Source organism: Podarcis tiliguerta (assembly GCF_965153285.1).
Source record: "Podarcis tiliguerta genome assembly, chromosome: 1".
Classification (NCBI taxonomy): domain Eukaryota; kingdom Metazoa; phylum Chordata; class Lepidosauria; order Squamata; family Lacertidae; genus Podarcis; species Podarcis tiliguerta.
Window position 1 is genome coordinate 112,478,996 of NC_139534.1, and position 22,100 is coordinate 112,501,095.

Genomic DNA, 22,100 nt, shown 5'->3' on the forward strand with positions numbered 1-22,100 from the left:
TGTAATCATTTGAAGTGGTTGTTGAGATGGGTTATTATACAATTTGAGAACTATAACAACGTCATACGTCCTTAGGCTTCTTGGCCTTTTTCCTCGGCTAACGAATCCCAATCTCTTTTTCAGATCTGGGGAAATCTGCCCCTTCTCTTCTTTTCAGTTACTACAATATAAGATCCTTCCTTATAAAGACCTTTATGTTAATGTAAACTGCTTCGTATTTGATGCACAGCTTCTAATGAACACAGCATGGAAAATAATATTGAGATACATTTACAACAGCATGGGGGCAGAAGCCTTTACACTGCTTCCTAAAAATTCCATATTTGAGCATAAAAAGACCAAGCTGGGCACGAGAAAGGGTCATGTCATCCCTTACCTAAACCTACAGTGATATACAGTGGTACCTCGGGTTAAGTACTTAATTCGTTCTGGAGGTCCGTTCTTAACCTGAAACTGTTCTTAACTTGAAGCACCACTTTAGCTAATGGGGCCTCCCGCTGCCGCCGTGCCACCGGAGCACGATCTCTGTTCTCATCCTGAAGCAAAGTTCTTAACCCGAGGTACTATTTCAGGGTTAGCGGTGTTTGTAACCTGAAGCGTATGTAACCTGAAGTGTATGTAACCCGAGGTACCACTGCACAGCAGATGCAGCTTTACCACTTGAAATGTAGATCTGCCTCAAGTATGTACATTGGGGTGGGGGGGGTGGGGAGAAGAGAACTGACTGGCACCTTGCAGCTTATCTCCCAACTGCACTCTTTTCTCTCCACTGAGTTCCAATACCAGGACTGCACCCAACTGAAAAGTGTCAGGGGGAAGAGGAAGAGCTATGCTGGATCTAGACACATCAAAAAAACGTTTCGCGAAAAAGTGTTGTAAACCTCATAATGGGAGATCATGTTGTCAAAAGATGGGACTCCACAGCGCCATCTGGTGTCACGGTATTAGGTAAAGGTACCCCTGCCCGTATGGGCCAGTCGTGTCCGACTCTAGGGTTGTGCGCTCATCTCGCTTAAGAGGCCGGGAGCCAGCGCTGTCCGAAGACACTTCCGGGTCACGTGGCCAGCGTGACAAGCTGCATCTGGCGAGCCAGCACCAGCGCAGCACACGGAAACGCCGTTTACCTTCCCGCTATAAAGCGGTACCTATTTATCTACTTGCACTTGGGGGTGCTTTCGAACTGCTAGGTGGGCAGGAGCTGGGACCGAACGATAATACCGTCACGGTATTACAACGCGTTTAAAATTATTTTTCTTTACTAATGTAGCTGAGTCCCTAGACTGTGGAGAGGCAAGATGAGAGAGAGAGCACTCACCCACATGTCCTTTTGCTCTTAAAACCAGCCCTCTCATCCCTCTTATGATCCCTCATGTGATCAGGACAGATCCACATTTAAAAATTGGGCCCTACTGCTATCACATCTAGCCTGGCCCAAGTGTATTTGGCAAGAATCAGGAGGAAGGCTTTTTAGGGCGCTAAGTCAAGAGCAAAGAGTGCAGAGAGGGAATGAAAATAACTTGGTTGTCAAGAAGCAAGTCAGAACACAGAGCAAGGTGGTAAAATTGTGTTCTGTGCCACTTCAGACTGCAGATGGAGGCTGTTTTGTTTTGTCATTTTATGCATAGTCCTGCACACAAAAAGCTCTCTGCCTGCAGTAATCTAGCATGTAAAAGAGAGAACTCCCTTCTCCCAGACGCACTACTTTATCTCACATGCCCAACAGCAATAAGCAATAATCATGATACAGCAAAGAAAGCCAACATTTGCTGGTACTGCACAGATAAAATCCAGGCCTTTCCTGAGCTGTTTATTGGATTTACTGGATAATTTTACCTGGGGAAGCATTCAAAAGTTATGATCCTGCCCACACCTGCAGTCTGAAATGGCACAGTCCAAGACTTTATCGCCTCATTCTGCATATTATGTAGAACACCTCAGACACAAGGTGAGCCAAGCAGAAACATCAAAGATTTCAGTTCATCTGGCACAGTTTTTAACTAGGAAGCTGTGCTCTTCGTGTTAAGGAAACACGCAGGTGGAAAACTTGCATTGTTAATTAAGACCATGGCCGAGAGAAACAGAGGCTTTATTTATTAATTTAAAAAGACAGGCCCCAAGCGGCCAGTACTTGAAAGAAGAGATCAATATAAGAGCAAAAGGTTAACAGAAAAAGGAAAGTCTAGCACAATACTTCAAACAAACTGCATTGTCTTTAACATAAATAAAAAGCAATTCAAGATACATTATCCCTACCTCTGTGCACTCATCTCTCTCATCGATCAGCCTCTTGAGATGGAAAACCATATTTCTGGAAAGAGACTCAAGTTCTTCTGGAGCCATATCTGGGAGCTCTAGCCACTGCAAGTCAAATACATTCTCCTGGTTATGGGTTACCTGAAATGAAGAAAGAAAAACGCAGGAGATTTGTCTCTTTTTTGGAAGCTGTGCCTGAGTTTTGCCTGAAGAGCAGCCTCACTCAAACAACTGTCACCTCCGACCTTTGGGCCATGCTGGCTGGTTTTGATGACAGCTGTAGTCCAAGACATTTGGAGAGCAGCAAGGCTGGAGAAGGCTGCTGCACAGTAAGATCTGCAATTCTATTAGGCTGATTCTGCAAACATTGAGACCCATTGAGTCCAACAGGACTAGTTCCTGTAAATAATGGCTAGGATTGCAAGTTAATATTCACATTCCAACAGACTCCCATAGTAATTGCTGCATTAAAGGTAAAGGGACCTCTGACCATTAGGTCCAGTCGTGGCTGACTGGGGTTGTGGCGCTCATCTCGCTTTACTGGCCGAGGGAGCCGGCGTACAGCTTCCGGGTCATGTGGCCAGCATGACTAAGCCGCTTCTGGCGAACCAGAGCAGCACACGGAAATGCCGTTTACCTTCCCGCCAGAGCAGTACCTATTTATCTACTTGCACTTTGACGTGCTTTTGAACTGCTAGGTTGGCAGGAGCAGGGACTGAGCAACGGGAGCTCACCCTGTCATGGGGATTCAAACTGCCGACCTTCAGATTGGCAAGTCCTAGGCTCTGTGGTTTAACCCACAGCGCCACCCACTTTCCATAATTGCTGCATTAGCTAATATCATATTTGCCTATATCATATGAGACCATATTGCTTTGGCAAATGTCTCTTCTTGAAATTCAAACTGTTGTCTTCCGCACAAATATAAACTCCAATGAATGCAGAAAATGCTTCAAATCATAGTTATCTAGAGGCAGGACAATAGCCTCACAAAAGATTGCATCCCACCATTTTGGAAAAGTAGTTTGGTGACAATCGGAAACTTAACCATCCTCTTCCTCCTCCTCCTATTCGCCAGGGATTAAAGTGAATAATTCCAGTTTAGAGAACCATTAATATAGTATCATTAAAAGCTTCAAAAGCTTCTTGAGACACTAGCCTGGTTCGCACATCATGGCAAGCCAAACTATGGGTTATCTGGACTGTGTTTATGTGCTGGCTTCCCAGACAGGAGCTCACACCCACTTTGCTCCTTCCCTGTCCTTTTAGTACAGCACAGCATGGCAGCTAAGCCAAAGTTTGATCACTATGTCTTTCAAATTCAGAATCATGGTTAAGTGTTCTCCTTAACCATGATTTAAATCATAGGATGAAGTTTGGCTACACATCATGGTTAAAGAGGCGAAGTCTTAACCGTGATCCTGGTTTCGGACAACATGCGAAGCGAAGTCTCTGCCTTCCCTTTTAAACCCAATCTTACTGACATCTCAAAAGAAGGAGAGGAAGACTCACAAAGGATGGCTAAAACCTTTAGAAGTCTCTCCATTTCCCTTTTAAATCTCCTATCTCCTGCCTTAAACTGATTATTAAATCAGCTGGGCAGGCTGGGACTGATAGGAACTGTAGACAGACAACGTTTGGAAGGTACCAGTTTGCAGAACGATGATCTACACATATTTTATCCTCTAACATTAACACATAATAGTGTTATTATAGACCAAATGCTGCATTATTATTTAAGAGTTGCTCCAGTTGTTGTTTTTATGCCCATTTGAGTATCTTTCTTTTGCATTTCCCATTTATGACCCTAATACAGACAGGAAAAGCGAAACATTCATGAGCCAGAAAGCCATGATACGAATGCCCCTGTACTCACAAACCCAATGAAAAGTTAGAGGAAAGTCCACTGGAACACAAGAGAACAGGAACAAAGGAGTTGAGAATCTTACCTCTTGAATATGAGAAACTATTGCAGCCTGAGTTTCAATATCTAGTTGCTTTATCCTTTCAATGAATTCTTCTTTTCTTTCACACTATCAAGAGGAACAAAAAAAGGCACATCACATAATTGTTTATTGAGCATTGAAAATGCACTGCACCTTCTTTTTTATATATATCCTGAACATTAGAGAGGGAATGATAAAACAAATGTGGCTGGAATATTTAATAGCTTGCATTGGTAATTAGCTCATTAGGTTTACTAATTATAACTATAGTACTAAATTAGGAGTAAACTTACCTGCACAGCACAACCCAAAACTAGCAGAAGCAGCTTTTTAATTTCATCCATACTTTTCCCTAGGAGATGAAAAATGACCGTTATATATTAGAAAATCATTATGAAGATTATTAAAATGAAAAAGGCCAATGATTTTCTAACAACGTATCCTCAGCAACATAGCATTAAAAAGGCCGCATATCTCTACATTTCAATTGTGGTCACAGAACAAATTTTCTTTGCTTTTTAAAAGAAATGTTTCAGCTTTGAGATGATGTGTTTACAGTTCATAGCTCTTGTAGATGTTAAGAAAAAAAACCCCAAACCTCAGCACTGTAAACTCAAAATAACAAGCTGGCACAATTAGCAGTATATATAAATATAAAACCAATGAAAGGCAATGGATGGTTTTACTGCGCTTGTTGCAAATCAGTGCAAATTTATTTATTTTTGCAGCAACGCATAGCTGATGTGAAACAAGTTGCTTTCCCCCAAGGTACTGGCATGTGTGTTCCTACCTATTTGCTCAAAAAAGAAAGAAAAAAGGCAGTTTTCTGTTTCAGCTGAGAATAAAGTGCCTTGACTCTTCACACAGCTTCTTTTAGATGTGATTAAAATGACTGCTGTTTCCCTGCAGTTTGTCTGCATGACGATAAAGGCGCCATGAAATATCACTGCCTTGATCTATACCAAATAATCAGAGTCATTTCAAGAGATCTGAACACACAAAAGCTGCGTTACAGGAGATGTGTCACCTGCCCATCTACTGGACTATCTAATGTTGTCCCTATTTTCAAAAAGGGGAAAAGAGAGGACCCAAATAATTACCGCCCAGTCAGTCTAACATCAATACCAGGGAAGATTCTGGAGCAGATCATTAAGCAAACAATCTGTGAGCACCTAGAAAGGAATGCTGTGATCACCAATAGTCAGCATGGATTTCTGAAAAATAAATCATGTCAGACCAACCTGATCTCATTTTTTGACAGAATTACAAGCCTGGTAGATGAAGGGAACGCAGTGGATGTAGTCTACCTTGATTTCAGCAAGGCATTTGACAAGGTGCCCCATGATATTCTTGTAAAGAAGCTGGTAAAATGCGGTCTTGACTATGCTACCACTCAGTGGATTTGTAACTGGCTGACTGACCGGACCCAAAGGGTGCTCATCAATGGTTCCTCTTCATCCTGGAGAAGAGTGACTAGTGGGGTGCCACAGGGTTCTGTCTTGGGCCCGGTCTTATTCAACATCTTTATCAACGACTTGGATGATGGACTCAAGGGCATCCTGATCAAATTTGCAGATGACACCAAACTGGGAGGGGTGGCTAACACCCCAGAAGACAGGATCACACTTCAAAACGACCTTGACAGATTAGAGAACTGGGCCAAAACAAACAAGATGAATTTTAACAGGGAGAAATGTAAAGTATTGCACTTGGGCAAAAAAAATGAGAGGCACAAATACAAGATGGGTGACACCTGGCTTGAGAGCAGTACATGTGAAAAGGATCTAGGAGTCTTGGTTGACCACAAACTTAACATGAGCCAACAGTGTGACGCGGCAGCTAAAAAAGCCAATGCAATTCTGGGCTGCATCAATAGGAGTATAGCATCTAGATCAAGGGAAGTTATAGTGCCACTGTATTCTGCTCTGGTCAGACCTCACCTGGAGTACTGTGTCCAGTTCTGGGCACCACAGTTCAAGAAGGACACTGACAAACTAGAACGTGTACAGAGGAGGGCAACCAAAATGGTCAAAGGCCTGGAAACAATGCCTTATGAGGATCGGCTAAGGGAGCTGGGCATGTTTAGCCTGGAGAAGAGGAGGTTAAGGGGTGATATGATAGCCATGTTCAAATATATAAAAGGATGTCACATAGAGGAGGGAGAAAGGTTGTTTTCTGCTGCTCCAGAGAAGCGGACACGGAGCAATGGATACAAACTACAAGAAAGAAGATTCCACCTAAACATTAGGAAGAACTTCCTGACAGTAAGAGCTGTTCGACAGTGGAATTTGCTGCCAAGGAGTGTGGTGGAGTCTCCTTCTTTGGAGGTCTTTAAGCAGAGGCTTGACAACCATATGTCAGGAGTGCTCTGATGGTGTTTCCTGCTTGGCAGGGGGTTGGACTCGATGACCCTTGTGGTCTCTTCCAACTCTATGATTCTATGATTCTATTCTATGGACTGCCATACAGTCTGACCAGCATCAGCTCTCAAAGATCTGCGGCATAAGAAATTCCCTACCTTTGCTCTGGAAGGTTCTTTTAGCTAGAGATGCCAGGTTGAACCTGTAATCTCCTGAATGCAAAGTGGTACTTTCTATTCTAAATCCTCAGAACAAAATCAGTCTGTGGAGAATGGTTCAAGATCACCAATAAGCTTCTTTGACCTAGCGGGTATCTACCGTATTTTTCGCTCTATTGGACGCACCGGACCACAGGACGCACCTAGTTTTTAGAGGGGGAAATCAAGGGAAAAAATATTATTCCCCCCCCCAGCCCCAAAGACTAAGGGACAGGCTGCGTGCAGCCTGTCCGCTTCTCCCAGAGCTTCTCGGGGCTGCGGGGGAAGCCTGGGTTCCCCCCCCCCCAGCCCCAAAGAGCAAGGAAGCCAAGACAGCGAGCGGGATCCATAGCCGCTCAACCTCTCCAGCCAGGAGCTAAACCTTTCCAGCGCAGCTAAAGAAGAAGACAAGGCAGCGAGCGCGATCCATCCCGCTCACTGCCTTGGCTTCCTCTTTAGCCTTAAGCAGCATCTTTAGCCTTGCGCAACGGGATGGATCATGCACGCTGTCCACCGGGGCTGGACTAGATGACTCCTGGGGTTCCCTTCCAATCCTGCAATTCTGTGACCTCGGATGTTGTTCAGGGTCTCCACCACTGGAGGCTTTTAAGCAGCGGTTGGGGGACCATCTGCCTGGCGTTCTTTAGCTGTGATTCCTACATTGTGAGGGGGCTGGGCTAGATGACCCTTGGGTGGCCCTCCCAACTCTATACAGTCCTACACTTCTGCGGCTGGAGATCCACAGCCACTTCACACAATGCCCACTCCCAATTTTCATAGGAGAGACATGTGGCTTCACTGTCTAGGTAGGTACCCCCCTACCTGCCACTCTTCCCTCACCCCACTTAAGCCGAGGGAATTCCTGTCCAGAGAAGCTCCCAGGTGAGGGAAGGGTTAAGATCTACCTCTGGTAAATGGCTCTGTATCCTCCCTCTTTCCCTTTTCTCTTCTTCTTCTATGCTAGTTCCTTCTCTTCTGTTTTGTTTACCGTAATCTGTTTTTATTGTATACTAAAATAAAAGCTGCAAAGGTTCGTTTTTTATAATATTCCCCCCCTCCAAACTAAAACGTTAATCTAGATAAAAACACTGATCCAGAGGAAAAGAAGGGGGTGGAGAAAGGAGAAAGATAGAGAGATTTTTTAAAAGTTGGCTTCTTTAGCCTTGCTCAGCCTCCCGTGGCTGGAGAGGCGCGCAAGGCTAAGGAGGAAGCGCGCGCAGCGAGGGGATGGATCGCGCTCGCTGCCGGGTTTCCTCTTTAGCCTTGCTCAGCCTCCCATGGCTGGAGAGGCACGCAAGGCTAAGGAGGAAGCCCGCGCAGCGAGGGGATGGATTGTGCTCGCTGCCGGGTTTCCTCTTTAGCCTTGCTAAGCCTCCCGTGGCTGGAGAGGTGCGCAAGGCTAAGGAGGAAGCGCGCGCAGCGAGGGGATGGATCGCGCTCGCTGCCGGGCTTCCTCTTTAGCCTTGCTCAGCCTCCCATGGCTGGAGAGGCACGCAAGGCTAAGGAGGAAGCCCGCGCAGCGAGGGGATGGATTGTGCTCGCTGCCGGGTTTCCTCTTTAGCCTTGCTAAGCCTCCCGTGGCTGGAGAGGTGCGCAAGGCTAAGGAGGAAGCGCGCGCAGCGAGGGGATGGATCGCGCTCACTGCCGGGTTTCCTCTTTAGCCTTGCGCAGCCTCCCCGCGGCTGGACAGATTGCACAAGGCTTTTCTAGAGGAGGGAGAAGGGACTGACTGACCGTGTCAGTCCCTTCTCCCTCCTGGGGAAAAGCCCGCAAGAGCCACACGAAGCTTGTGTGTGGCTCTTGGGGGCTTTTTCTGCCTGCCTCCCCCCCTGCATTCGCTCCATAGGACGCACAGACTTTTCCCTTTAGTTTTTAAGACGGAAAAACTGCGTCCTATGGTGCGAAAAATACGGTAAACTCAAGTGTCTGGGTCAGAAAGACGGGCACTTGGAAGAGAGCTGTTCCTTCAGCAGTGAAGCAGCTTAGACTGAGAACTTAGAAAGAAAATGGAGGCCAGAGCCAGCTCAGCCATTAGGCAGACTGAGGTGGCTGCCACAGGCGGCAGAAGCCCCTAAGGCAGCAGCCCTGTGGGCATTCCACCTGCCTCTGCCACCACTGAAGAAGCTGGCTGGAGATGATGGGAGATGATACACTACAACAACAGCTGGCCACCAAGGTTGAAGAGCACTGTAAGTTTAGTGACAACTCTGAAGCTTGGCATGCTGTCTTCTGTGTTCCTGTGGCCCTGGGTGACATTGAGGCAGGCAGAATGTGAGAGTTGGCCAGGAACCCAGGAAGGTAGTCCTGGGACCTTCACTCCCAGGACCTCCTGCAAGTGTGAAAATCTGATCAGGGGGCTCCTCCTCTAAAGAGACCTCAGGATTGAAGTCTGGGCAGGGCTGAACCCTGACACCAGGTCTTCAGTTCCAGCCCAACAAGCCAACTACTTCTTAGGCTTTCAAAAGCTACATACCTGGCCTATCAGTGCTACAACGGTGGTAGCCAAGGAGACTGGAGAGCGGCAGGCAAAAAGAAGAAACAGAAAGGGCTTCCCAGTAAAGCAGCTATATCAGTTTCTTCCTCTGGACATGCGCTTATCACTTACACTGCCACTCTGGACTTGAGTTCTACTACCGGCAATGTCATTACATGAATGCCATTCACGTAAGTGAAATTCATTCAACATTTAAAGGTTGTTTCCCCCTGCCCCCAATCTAAAGAAAGGCACCAAAATGTAAAGGGCTCCATAGACTTGTATATGCAAATGATTTCCACTCCCACCAAATAATTTGGGCCTCCCAGTGAGCTTAAGTGCACAAAAGCTGTTGTGTAGCTGCAGGTGAGATAGCTGATCTGCTTAAGTGCTTTCCTGGATCGGGGCCAAAGTGTGGCGCGACCATCACAATATCAAGTCTTTATTTTACAGAAAATGCTCCCCTGACCGTATTCTTGTACTACACTTCAATTATTCTTTTAAGACATGGATACAAAGTCCCATGGGGCCCAGACCTGGGGGGAAAACAGTTTGCTGCAATAATAACATTTCTACATTTGCTAAGGCTTTTTATCTGTAGATGGTTATTGATTTGTAAGCTTGCATGGATTGCACCCAGGAGGCAATGAAGACTTGGATACAGTGAGGCTTACATGGATCTCCCATGTACTAGCTTGGGAACCAGTGGTCTACATTGACTAGCAGTGTCTCTCCAGGGTTTTCAGATTGGGGACAATTCCAGCCTAATCTGGAGATAACATGGATTGAAGCTGGAACAATGTGCCTCCAAAGAAAATACTCTACCCCTGAGCTACAGCCCTTTCCATGAGTGAGCCTTTGTCCAAAATAGTTGTCCCCTTGACTGTGCTAGCATATGATCCTATCTACAGGAAACTGGAATGGAGTCAATCAATTATGCTAATGTAGATTTAACAAAAAGACACAGTAACTGAACTACTAATCAACTTTGAGTGGAAATTCAGTATGGAAGGCGGGGACGACGACGGCAAGCTTTCACCATTAAAAAAAAAATACTGGCAAGAGAAAAGGACTGCTTTTATTTCTTGCTTACCCTGGAGTATATTTTAACAATTCATCCAATGTACATAAAATAGTTAAGTCCTTTGAACTGATTTCCAAGCCAAACTTATTTTACAACATGGTTTAACACAATGTTGGCATGCTACACGGTCTTCCATATTACATTTCTATGGTTTGTTGCAATGTATAGCAGCATTGTATCTATCCAACTGGAATTCACTCGTTACAGTTTATTCTCCTACCCCAATTTCCCTCCAATACAAAGCTATTTAATACTGTTTCCCGCAATGCCTTCCTCAAAAGGTGGACTTTTCCACGCATGAAGACTGACCTTCACTAGCAGCTACTTTTAACACACAAAGATAAACTGTAGTTTATTAAAAGCACTTCAAAATTTAGTGTATATTTTAAACGCATGCAGCACTCAGTGATTTTAAGCACAGCACTTAACACCAAAGAACCAAGAAAGCTTTGACTGATGTTGTATGATTATATGGCTTAGTTAAGCAGAACTCCTCTGCTCTTCGCAGCTTCTATTTGAATGACTGATGCTCAAGTGACAGATGGAACAAAAGAATTCTTATTAGACATTAATGGGAAACAATTGCAGGCGAGTAAAAAATGCAGCAGACATGCAGTGAAGTTGATGGCAGCTCTTTAAAAGATATCACCTGCTCCTGCCAAATGCTGATGAAGCTGATTGCATATCAAATGCTGCCTTGTATTACTTTGTTCCTATGCATTTTGCTATGCTGAGCACCATAGTATTTCATTATTTTAAGACCTGCTTAGTGCCTTCTTGTGCTGCATACCTGATAGGACCATGGCGTTTGAATAACGTACACTTATCCTTCCAAGTACATTGCAGAACTGAACCAGGAAACATGGGCCACACAGCGGGTTAAACAAATATGCATAAACTGTTTGGTTCTGTCTAGACTGAGATTTCAAAGGGTTTTAGGATTCAAGCCACTGGTTCTGCATTAGACGGTGTAATCAAACTCCTATAATAAAATACACACTAGCATTCCCATGTTAACTACTCTGCTTGATTAAGGTCTTATAAGCCTTTGTGCATGCTTAAAAAAGGAGAAAGCTGGGGTGCTTGATTCATTACATTGAGTAGTAAATATGCAGATTAAACGGATTATAAATGCATCCTTTCCATCACAATAAATCAAATTCAGCTTTACCATGTTATAAATTCTCTTCAATTGTTTGCCATATGTGTTCTGAATATTTGACTATATACTCCTTGTGTACCTGTGCTTGTATTTTGCCGGGAGGGGAAGTCATGGCTACAAGTCATGGTGTTTATTTATCTATTTAGGGCATTTGTGGATTGCCATTTCTCCAAAGGAGCTCAGGGCACTATATACAACCAGACATAAGAGCAAAATACATCAAACATCAATCAAAACATATACAGACCTACCTTTTTAACAACAAATCATTAAAACACAGACCCGCATACCAGTGCAAAGGATTGCAATCTCCAGCATCAAACATACCATCCCTCCGAAATGTCAGCTGCGTGGCGAGTTCCCGCCCCCCACTAAGGATAAATAAAGACACGAGACACCATAATTTAAGGTTAAGTGGGCGAATTAGGCCACAACTTTATTGAATTCAGGAATGAGAGGCATTGGCTTAGGCATTGGTCCTATCGACTATCTGGCTCCAGCCCATTTGCTGGAGACACGGGAAGGGTTAACACCATAGTGGGGGCTCGCTTGGGGGCATGCCTTTGGCCCACACCTCCATAGGCTTCGGACAGGGCCACGCCCCCCTGGAGTCCTTTATCGGACCACCCTTCATTCACTGGGGGGAGGTGATGGCGTTCCTCCCCCCCCATCCTCTTAACCCCTTCTTACCAATGCCTAACCGCCAACGCCAAGGAGTTGTGACGAGTTGCTACGAGTTAGGCGAAAAACCAAAAGGCTGCAAATTGCCGATTGGGAAAAATTCCTACCATGCCCCTTGCAGCGACAGACCGAAGTCCATAGCAAAGTCAGAAACCTACCTAAAGGGAGGGTGGGAGGGAAAACGTGGGGGCTAGCTGGCAAGAGAGGATGAGCCCGGCCGCGCCAGCCCTAAATAGGGCAGGCCCCGCCACCCCGCCACCCGATTGGCTGGCTGGGGGGAACAACGCGGCCGGGATTCCCCTGCTCTCGCGGGGGCTGAAACCAGCCCCCGCTCACGTGGGGTGGGCGTGAAGCCCGCAACCCCACCTCCTGCTCAGGTTCGGAAGTGGCTTTGCAGGAGAAAACAATGGGCTGAAGCTCTTTGGGTGGTTACACTAGTGACGCCCTTCCCATTAGTGGCACCCTAATTATAGGATGCTTTCCCCACCAAAATATAACTGCGACAGTCATTCTTTGCATTTTGGCACTAGGTTAAAAACCCATCTGCTTGGGCTTTAGCTATGTAATTCTTCTAAATGTTTTATATCAAAGGTAGTTTTCCATATGTTCTTGTTGTTAACATTTTTGTTAATGGCTTTGAGATGTTTTACAGGAAGAAATTCACAAATGCAAATATATAAATACTGTAAATGCAAACAAGTCCACTGCTTTGGAAACATAGTACAAGTGGTATCTTGGTTTAGAAATTTAATCTGTTCCGGAAGTCCATTCTTAAACCAAGGTGTGCTTTCCCATAGCAGCGGGGGACTCAATTTATACTCAGCAGGAAGTAGAACATGTTCTGCTTCCAAGGCAAAGTTCACAAACCAAGACACCTACTTCCGGGTGTGCAGCATTCTTAATCCAAGTTGTTCATAAACTAATCTGTTCCTAAACCAAGGTACCACTGTACTGTAGAGTTGGAAAGGACCACGAGGGTCTTCTGGTCCAACCACCTGCAATGCAGGAATCTTTTGCCCAACATAGGGCTTGGACCCACGACCCTGAGATTAAGAGTCTCATGGTCTTAAAAGAGTCTTAGCTGAGCCATATACATTTCTGAATGCCTGGGCCACTTCCACTCCCAACGTGATTGGCTGTCTGAACTTCTAAGCTGCAAATCACGACTCAGAGTTTAAGGGCCAATGGCAGAAGCCCAAATCCTGAAATGTTCTGTGATTGGATATCATGTATCAAATCAGAACACAGGGGCTCAGAATCCTTAGTCCAGACTCAAGCTCAGGCAAACACAGACCACTGAATACATAGCAATGCTACTGTAACCTGCCCTGGAATCATCTGGTGCAGGGAAGGTTTTAAAATGTTCTAAATAAATAAATATGGTGCTCATGTTCTGTTTCTGGGCTTCTCACTGGCCACTGGCCAGGGAGGCTAGACTAGATAGATCTGCTCTTGTGTTCTTATTAAATTGATTTAAAACATTCTGCATGTATCATGCCATGGCTATGACCTTGCCCATGTAATTAAAAAAATTAAAATCCAGATGGGGGGGGGGGGAATGCAAGCACCTAAAATTTTTAATAACAAAATAATATCAATGTAATCTCAAACAGCCAAAGGAAGACTTTGCCCCCACCCCAAATTTACTACCTAATGAAAATGTAAATTGACTCATTTTCCTTCTTAACCTATTTATTATCTCTGGTGGCACTTAATGTTCAATGCAAATTGATGTATCCTGAAATGGCTTTTCAGTACTTAAAACTCCTTCCTGACTTTATTCATGCCTACTAATTTCATTTCAAGACAGTTGTGGAGGTGGGGGGGAAATACCTTTTCTCCAAGTCATACAATCAGAAAAAAGTAAAGAATAAAAAAACAGCATTATTGTTCTGAAGCTATACAGAAAGGGCCACTTTTAAAAGGAAGGAAAAATACAAAGGAAATGTACAGGAAGGACCTTCTGGAATGCCCCCCCCCCTTGAATAAATTGGAAAGCCCTTGAAATGCCTCTTTGAAACTTGTCTGTTTAAACAAACTTCTCTGGACCCTGACTTTTAACTTCTTCTTTGTTTTGTTTCACACAGTGCTGAGTTACATTTGTGATGGACAGTTCAGCTTTGTTTTTATCTTGTTTTCAGGAAGTGTTATTGAATGCTGTATTTTTGTTTTCCTGTAAACTTCTAAGGAGATCTTCATTATATTAAAATATTAATAAATAATAAGAAACTCCGATGGAATGGAATAATGGATCCAGAGGAGTTGCTGGAGGCCACATATACATTATTCCTTCAAGTTGCCCATCTGTAGTCTAGTCCCATATACATTATTTCTTTAAGTCACCCTTGGATTAACGCTCATGGGGGTGAAGTTAACAGGTTCACCATCCCCTGTTTGCATGAAGAGAAACAAGCAAAGAGGAACGCTAATTAGATTCGGTGACAGAGCTGGCTAGTGCTAACACCCTCCTGGTCTGTACCATATGCCAAGCATAAAATAGCAGATTGACACATCTGAGAATGGCCCCGCCACAGCAGCCCTTCTGCATTGTCCTTTTAATGTCTAGATTTGCATTACCAAGATGCTTGCTCCGCAGCCCAGCTGAGACTGGTGAAACCATACCGATAATTAAATGGTAGTTGTGTGTGTTAAGTGCTGTCAGAAGGCATCAGCCAAGAGCCTTGGGAGACTTAAGTTCTCAGCCTAAATATTTAAACAGAAATTAAAGGGAGAGCTTGCATGGAAAGCTGTAGATCAGGAATCAGTTAACAATATCTGACAGGGCTGAATCGAGGAATCTGACGGCCAGCTGCTCTCCATTTGGTGTAAATGGCAATTCTTCAGCACCCACGTTTTACAGCTTTGGAAAAGGCAGACTACTTTTAAATTAGGTTTTGTATTATTAATATTGTAATTACATTTATATCCTGCCTTTCCTCCAAGCAGCTCAAAGCAGCACATGTGGTTCTCCCATCTTCATATCATCCTCACAAAAACCTGTAAGGTAAGTTAGTGACTGGTCAAAGATTACCCCGTGAGTGCCACTGTGAAGTAAGGGATTCAAACCTGGGTTAACTTTAAGATCTTCCCTTTTCTTCATAGTACGTCAAGCAATGCATCTATATCTATATCTAGCTCCTTCTCTGTCAATGTCTTTGTAGGGTTCATCTTGCCTACAGAAACTATATCCCACAATAAACCAAGACTTTAAAGCATCACAGAACTTTTAGGTCTGCACCAGAAATTTTAGGTCTGCACAAACAGCCAAGGCTTTAAAAAAAAAAATCAAACACAATGGCATTTCCCTTATTTTCTAAAAAATTCCACGGCAGCCCCTGTCACACTAGGTCACTGAGCCATTAAACCAAGGGATTTGCAGGAAGGCCATCTGCTCCCCACAGTGGGCCAAGTCCAGAGGGAATAAAACCTGTACTCTGGAAGCTGTGCTACATACAGTACAGGACCTGGACCCCTCACACTCACACAGGAAAGGGATGGTGAAAAACAGATGGCAGGATTGTTGTGGGAGGCCGAGAAAAAGAGATTAGCACACCAACAACAAAAGGATAGAAAGGTGAAGAAACAAAATGAGGGAGGGGAAAAGCTATAGGCTGGAAAAATGGGAGAAGACAGTAAGAGATCTTTGGTTTAAAACAAAGACATTTGATTTATCTAGTTTGCCCCCTTAATAGATGTTTTTCCCCCTAAAGGACATTTGAGATTGCACAATAGGTGGCCCACAAATTTGCAGACACATTTCTTTGTAATGCCTTCTGTGTATAGTCACCCTTATACATTTTCCGACTCAGTTTCTGGGCTACCGTTGTGCCAGTGCTGTCCTCAGTGCCAGCCCATGCCATTTGGCTGTCACGGTTGGAGTTCAAATGCACCCACACACGGAAGCAGGTTACCATATATGTTTCTGTCTATACACATGTGTTCACAGAACTATCACATAGAGAAACTTATCATGGAAGGGTCCACACACCACAGAGGCTATTGCAACGGACGTGATGACTCTGGAAATGATTGGATGATCTTGTTAAGGATAGGGCTGGATAGGAAGGGCATGTTAATTCATGTACTGGGCCATTAGATTGGTACCAGTTTCTTGTCATATGGTGGGAGGGTAACCACAAGAGGCCTTTGGTCAATCTCAGGTGCCTGAGATGTTCTTTGTGTGGAAAATCGGAAAAGTTCCCCTGGAAATGTAAAGACAGGCAATCCAATTACCATGGGAAGGTGCTTGCCGATAGATGCCACCATGACTGTACAGAGTTAATTAATGCTATATAAAGGCATCTACTAGCATTAGATATGGTAGGAGTTCCAAGGAGCAATCAGACTTGAGCATACACAATCCATTATAAATACCGGTGAGAACAAGGAAATCCTACAGCTTCTGCTATGAGGAGGAAATATGGCACAAACCAGTGGAGGTTTCCCTTGATAAACTCCACCAATTCCTTGCGCTGGTGCTGCATTCATTTCTCAGAGCAAAGCCAAAATAACCACTTGGTACATGTGCAGATGATGTGACGCGGGTGGTGCTGTGGTCTAAACCACAGAGCCTAGGGCTTGCCAATCAGAAGGTCGGCGGTTCGAATCCCCGTGACGGGGTGAGCTCCCGTTGCTCGGTCCCTGCTCTTGCCAACCTAGCAGTTCAAAAGCACCTCAAAGTGCAAGTAGATAAATAGTGGGAAGGTAAATGGCGTTTCCATGCGCTGCTCTGGTTCTCCAGAAGCAGCTTAGTCATGCTGGCCACATGACCGGGAAGCTGTACACCAGCTCCCTCGGCCAGTAAAGCGAGATGAGCACCGCAACCCCAGAGTCGGTCACGACTGGACCTAATGGCCAGGGGTCCCTTTACCTTTACCTTTTACATGTGCAGAGTTCCAGTTGAACTGAACTTCTCTCAGGGACAACAAAGGCAAACATCTTGCTATGTCATTCAGATACCAATTCCTGCCTTCATCTATTCTGTCTCCCACCCCCCATGGGGCAGGTTGCTTTGGCCTGCTATATAGCAAGGCCAGCCCAGCTGCCTTGCCTCTTGCATGCACCATTTTGCTAAAGCAGCTCCAACTGGTCTCTAGAGATCGCAAGCCAACAGAAATCTCTGAGCAGCTAAAACGCTCACAGAGATACCGTAACACTTTAAGTCCCTGAGCCAATGGCTATTCAGGTCTCACCAGAAACTGAGCGTGGTCCCAAATTTTTTTATTGCCACATGGTATCCCCTTCATGGATCACTGCCTTGCCGTGGCGAAGGGGCTTGAATAACTCAGAGAAGCTATGAGCTATGCCGTGTAGGGCCACCCAAGATGGACAGGTCATAGTGGAGAGTTTTGACCAAATGTGATCCACTTGGAGCAGGAACCGGCAAGCCACTCCAGTATCCCTGCCAAGAAAACTCCATGGACAAAGACAACAGGCATATAGAAGTTATGATGCTGGAAGATGAGCCCCTCAGGTCGGAAGGCGTCCAAACTGTTACTGAGGAAGAGCGGAGGACAAGTACAAGTAGATTCAGAGCTGATGAAGCAGCTGGGCCAAAGCCGAAAGGATGCTCAGTTGCGGATATGCCTGGAAGCGAAAGGAAAGTCCAATGCTGTAAAGAAAAATATTGCATAGGAACCTGGAATGTAAGAACCATGAACCTTGGTAAGTTGGATGTGGTCAAAAATGAGATGGAAAGAATAAATATTGACATCCTGGGCATCAGTGAACAAAAATGGATGGGAATGGGCGAATTCAGTTCGGATGACCATCACATCTACTACTGTGGGCAAGAATCCCGTAAAAGAAATGGAGTGGCCCTCATAGTCAACAAAAGATTGGTGAAAGCTGTACTGGGATGCAATCTCAAAAATGATAGAATGATCTCGATACGAATCCAAGGCAGACCTTTTAACATCACAGTAATCCAAGTTTATGCACCAACCACTGGTGCTGAAGAAACTGAAATTGACCAATTCTATGAAGACTTACAACACCTTCTAGAAATGACACCAAAGAAGGATGTTCTTCTCATTATAGGGGATTGGAATGCTAAAGTAGGGAATCAAGAGATAAAAGGAACAACTGGCAAGTTTGGCCTTGGAGTTCAAAACGAAGCAGGGCAAAGGCTAATAGAGTTCTGCCAAGAGAACAAGCTGGTCATCACAAACACTCTTTTCCAACAACACAAGAGACGACTCTACACATGGACATCACCAGATGGGCAGCATCAAAATCAGATTGATTATATACTCTGCAGCCAAAGATGGAGAAGCTCTATACAGTCAGCAAAAAAAAGACCTGGAGCTGACTGTGGCTCAGATCATCAGCTTCTTATAGCAAAATTCAATCTTAAACTGAAGAAAGTAGGAAAAACCACTGGGCCAGTGAGATACAATCTAAGTCAAATCCCTTATGAATACACAGTGGAAGTGAGGAACAGGTTTAAGGATTTAGATTTGCTGGACAGACTGCCTGAAGAACTATGGATCGAGGCTCGTAACATTATACAAGAGGCAGCAACTAAAACCATCCCAATGAAAAGGAAATGCAAGAAAGCAAAGTGGCTGTCCAACGAGGCCTTACAAATAGCGGGGGAGAGAAGGCAAGCAAAATGCGAGGGAGATAGTGAAAGATACAGGAAATTGAATGCAGATTTCTAAAAAATAGCAAGGAGAGACAAGAAGGCCTTCTTAAACGAGCAATGCAAAGAAATAGAGTAAAACAATAGAATGGGAAAAACCAGAGATCTGTTCAAGAAAATTGGAGATATGAAAGGAACATTTCGTACAAAGATTTCCATAATAAAAGACAAAAGTGGAAAGGACCTAACAGAAGCAGAAGACATCAAGAAGAGGTGGCAAGAATACACAGAGGAACTATACCAGAAAGAAATGGATGTCTCGTATACCCCAGGTAGTGTGGTTGCTGACCTTGAGCCAGACATCCTGGAGAGTGAAGTCAAATGGGCCTTAGAAAGCATTGCTAATAACAAGGCCAGTGGAAGTGATGATATTCCAGCTGAACTATTTAAAATTTTAAAAGATGATGCTGTTAAGATGCTACACTCAATATGCCAGCAAATTTGGAAAACTCAGCAGTGGCCAGAGGATTGGAGAAGATCAGTCTACATCCCAATCCCAAAGAAGGGAAGTGCCAAAGAATGCTCCAACTACCGCACAATTGCACTCATTTCACACGCTAGCAAGATTATGCTTAAAATTCTACAAGACAGGCTTAAGCAGTATGTGGACCGAGAACTCCCAGAAGTGCAAGCTGGATTTGAAAGAGGCAGAGGAATCAGAGACCAAATTGCAAACATGCGCTGGATTTATGGAGAAAGCTAGAGTGTTCCAGAAAGACATCTACTTCTGCTTCATTGACTAGGCAAAAGCCTTTGACTGTGTCGACCACAGCAAACTATGGCAAGTTCTTAAAGAAATGGGAGTGCCTGATCACCTCATCTGTCTCCTGAGAAATCTCTATGTGGGAAAAGAAGCAACAGTTAGAACTGGATACGGAACAACTGATTGGTTCAAAATTGGGAAAGGAGTACGACAAGGCTGTATTTTGTCTCCCTGCTTATTTAACTTATATGCAGAATTCATCATGTGAAAGGCTGGGCTGGATGAATCCCTAGCCGGAATTAAGATTGCTGGAAGAAATTTCAACAACCTCAGATATGCAGATGACACAACCTTGATGGCAGAAAGTGAGGAGGAATTAAAGAACCTTTTATTGAGGGTGAAAGAGGAGAGCGCAAAATATGGTCTGAAGCTCAACATCAAAAAAACAAAGATCATGGCCACTGGGCCCATCACCTCCTGGCAAATAGAAGGGGAAGAAATGGAGGCAGTGAGAGATTTTACTTTCTTGGGCTCCATGATCACTGCAGATGGTGACAGCAGTCACGAAATTAAAAGATGCCTGCTCCTTGGGAGAAAGGCGATAGCAAACCTAGACAGGATCATTAAAAGCAGAGACATCACCTTACCTACAAAGGTCCGTATAGTTAAAGCTATGGTTTTCCCAGTAGTGATATATGGAAGTGAGAGCTGGACCATAAAGAAGACTGATCGCCTAAGAATTGATGCTTTTGAATTATGATGCTGGAGGAAACTCTTGAGAGTCCCATGGACTGCAAGAAGATCAGACGTATCCATTCTTAAGGAAATCAGCCCTGAGTGCTCACTGGAAGGACAGATCATGAAGCTGAGGCTCCAATGCTTTGGCCACCTCATGAGAAGAGAAGACTCCCTGGAAAAGACCCTGATGCTGGGAAAGATTGAGGGCACAAGGAGAAGGGGACGACAGAGGGCGAGATGGTTGGACAGTGTTCTCAAAGCTACAAACATGAGTCTGACCAAACTGCGGGAGGCAGTGGAAGATAGGAGTGCCTGGCGTGCTCTGGTCCATGGGGTCACAAAGAGTCGGACACGACTACATGACTAAACAACAACAACAATCTAAAAGGATGCAGGGGAAAAAAATCCATCGTCTAAATTTCCAACACTAGCATCTGCTTACTTGCGCCACCGAACTTTTCACTTCAGAGTTATGCAGACACATTTTATCCTGTACTACATTTTGCCTCCTTGGAGAATTGTGGAACAAAATGAGGAAGGAAATTGGGTGTGAAAAGTAAATATGGAAGTGGGAGCTTAAACCTTTAATGATTAAAAGGACCAAAAATACAGACATTCATTGGGGGGAGGTTCCTGGCTTTCCTCTCTACAAGGACTTTATTTTGGCACATTCGATCAAGGGGAGGGAATTTGCTTCTGTTTCATTGGGGGGGGGCAGTGATTTGAAAAATCTCTCAAGACCACCAGACTAATATGTGCACATTGTGTTCTCATTGAATCCCTAAATATGTCCTCTTATTGAACTCCTACAGCAGGCCCAGGAAACCACAAGACCCAGGAAGCCGATTGCAGCTCATTGGCTATGCCCTACTAGGGCCTCCAAAAGCCTTCGTTTTTTGCTGCCTGCCCGAGACTGGGGCTCCTCACTCCCTCTGGCAAATGCTGCCAGTTTCAGAATGCTTCCCTGTTACGGGAAAACCAACACAACTGCCTACACTTCTGCAAGGAAAAGGCAAAAAAAAAACCCTGTAGTTGGCACAAAATTAAAGACGCACATTACAAACAAACGCCGATTCTTTAGAGATGTGAATGCTGGGAGAGATCAGTTTCATTGAGATGGCCAAAGCCCAACAATGATCTTGGGTCTCCGGCATTAGTTCAATGAACACCTTACAATGGGGCTGCTACCATAATGGACGGGCAGAGACAGCTCAGGATTACAGTCTCTCTCTGAATAAGAGATCGGTGCACGAGTACAAATTTATTGCTAACCTTTTCCCTCTTCCTGACTTCTGTCCTCTCTTTTTCTTCCCTATATACATTTTTTGGTGCCTTTGTTTTCCTCTCTTTCATGGGCTTAATAGACTGCATGTGGATGCCAGAGAGGTACTGGTCACTGATGGAGCAGCAATAGCTTAGCCAGGAGAACAAAAGGTGCCTCTATATTGGATTTCATCATATTATACTCCTGGAACTCAAGCTTCTCTGGAGGTCACACATTCCAGATTGAATGTAGCTGCTCAGTGGTGAGATAAAGGAACTCTGTGCATGCTTAAGCACTCTTTCTTGTATTATCTATATCCTAGGTATGTTCTGCATGCTAAGCATGGCCTCTACCACTGGGCTATGGCCTTTCCAGTTTCTGAACTGGTTGATTTCTGCACAGATACAATATTAATGCTATGCTATGCTAATATGATCATACAGTTTTGAGGTGGGGCGGGGAGGTGGATCTGGGCTGAAAGACTTAGGGAATGATATATGTCTAACTGCAACCCAAAAAAACCCACACCTGAATCACATCTTGTTCTCCCCTCTTCCACAAGTTCCTCTGAATGTGGGGTAAAAGCAGTTTGTTCT

General features: G+C 44.5%; 1 protein-coding gene across 1 annotated transcript in view; it reads right to left on the minus strand.

The window, feature by feature from the left end:
• CCDC88C (coiled-coil domain containing 88C) overlaps positions 1 to 22,100 on the minus strand; it is a 109,886-nt gene that overhangs the window by 49,217 nt on the left and 38,569 nt on the right. The window contains exons 5-7 of the mRNA XM_083433206.1: positions 4,493 to 4,551; positions 4,203 to 4,286; positions 2,254 to 2,394 (exon numbers count right to left, since the gene is read on the minus strand). Coding sequence (XP_083289332.1) covers positions 2,254 to 2,394; positions 4,203 to 4,286; positions 4,493 to 4,551 — 284 coding nt within the window. The remainder of the gene's footprint in view (positions 1 to 2,253; positions 2,395 to 4,202; positions 4,287 to 4,492; positions 4,552 to 22,100) is intronic.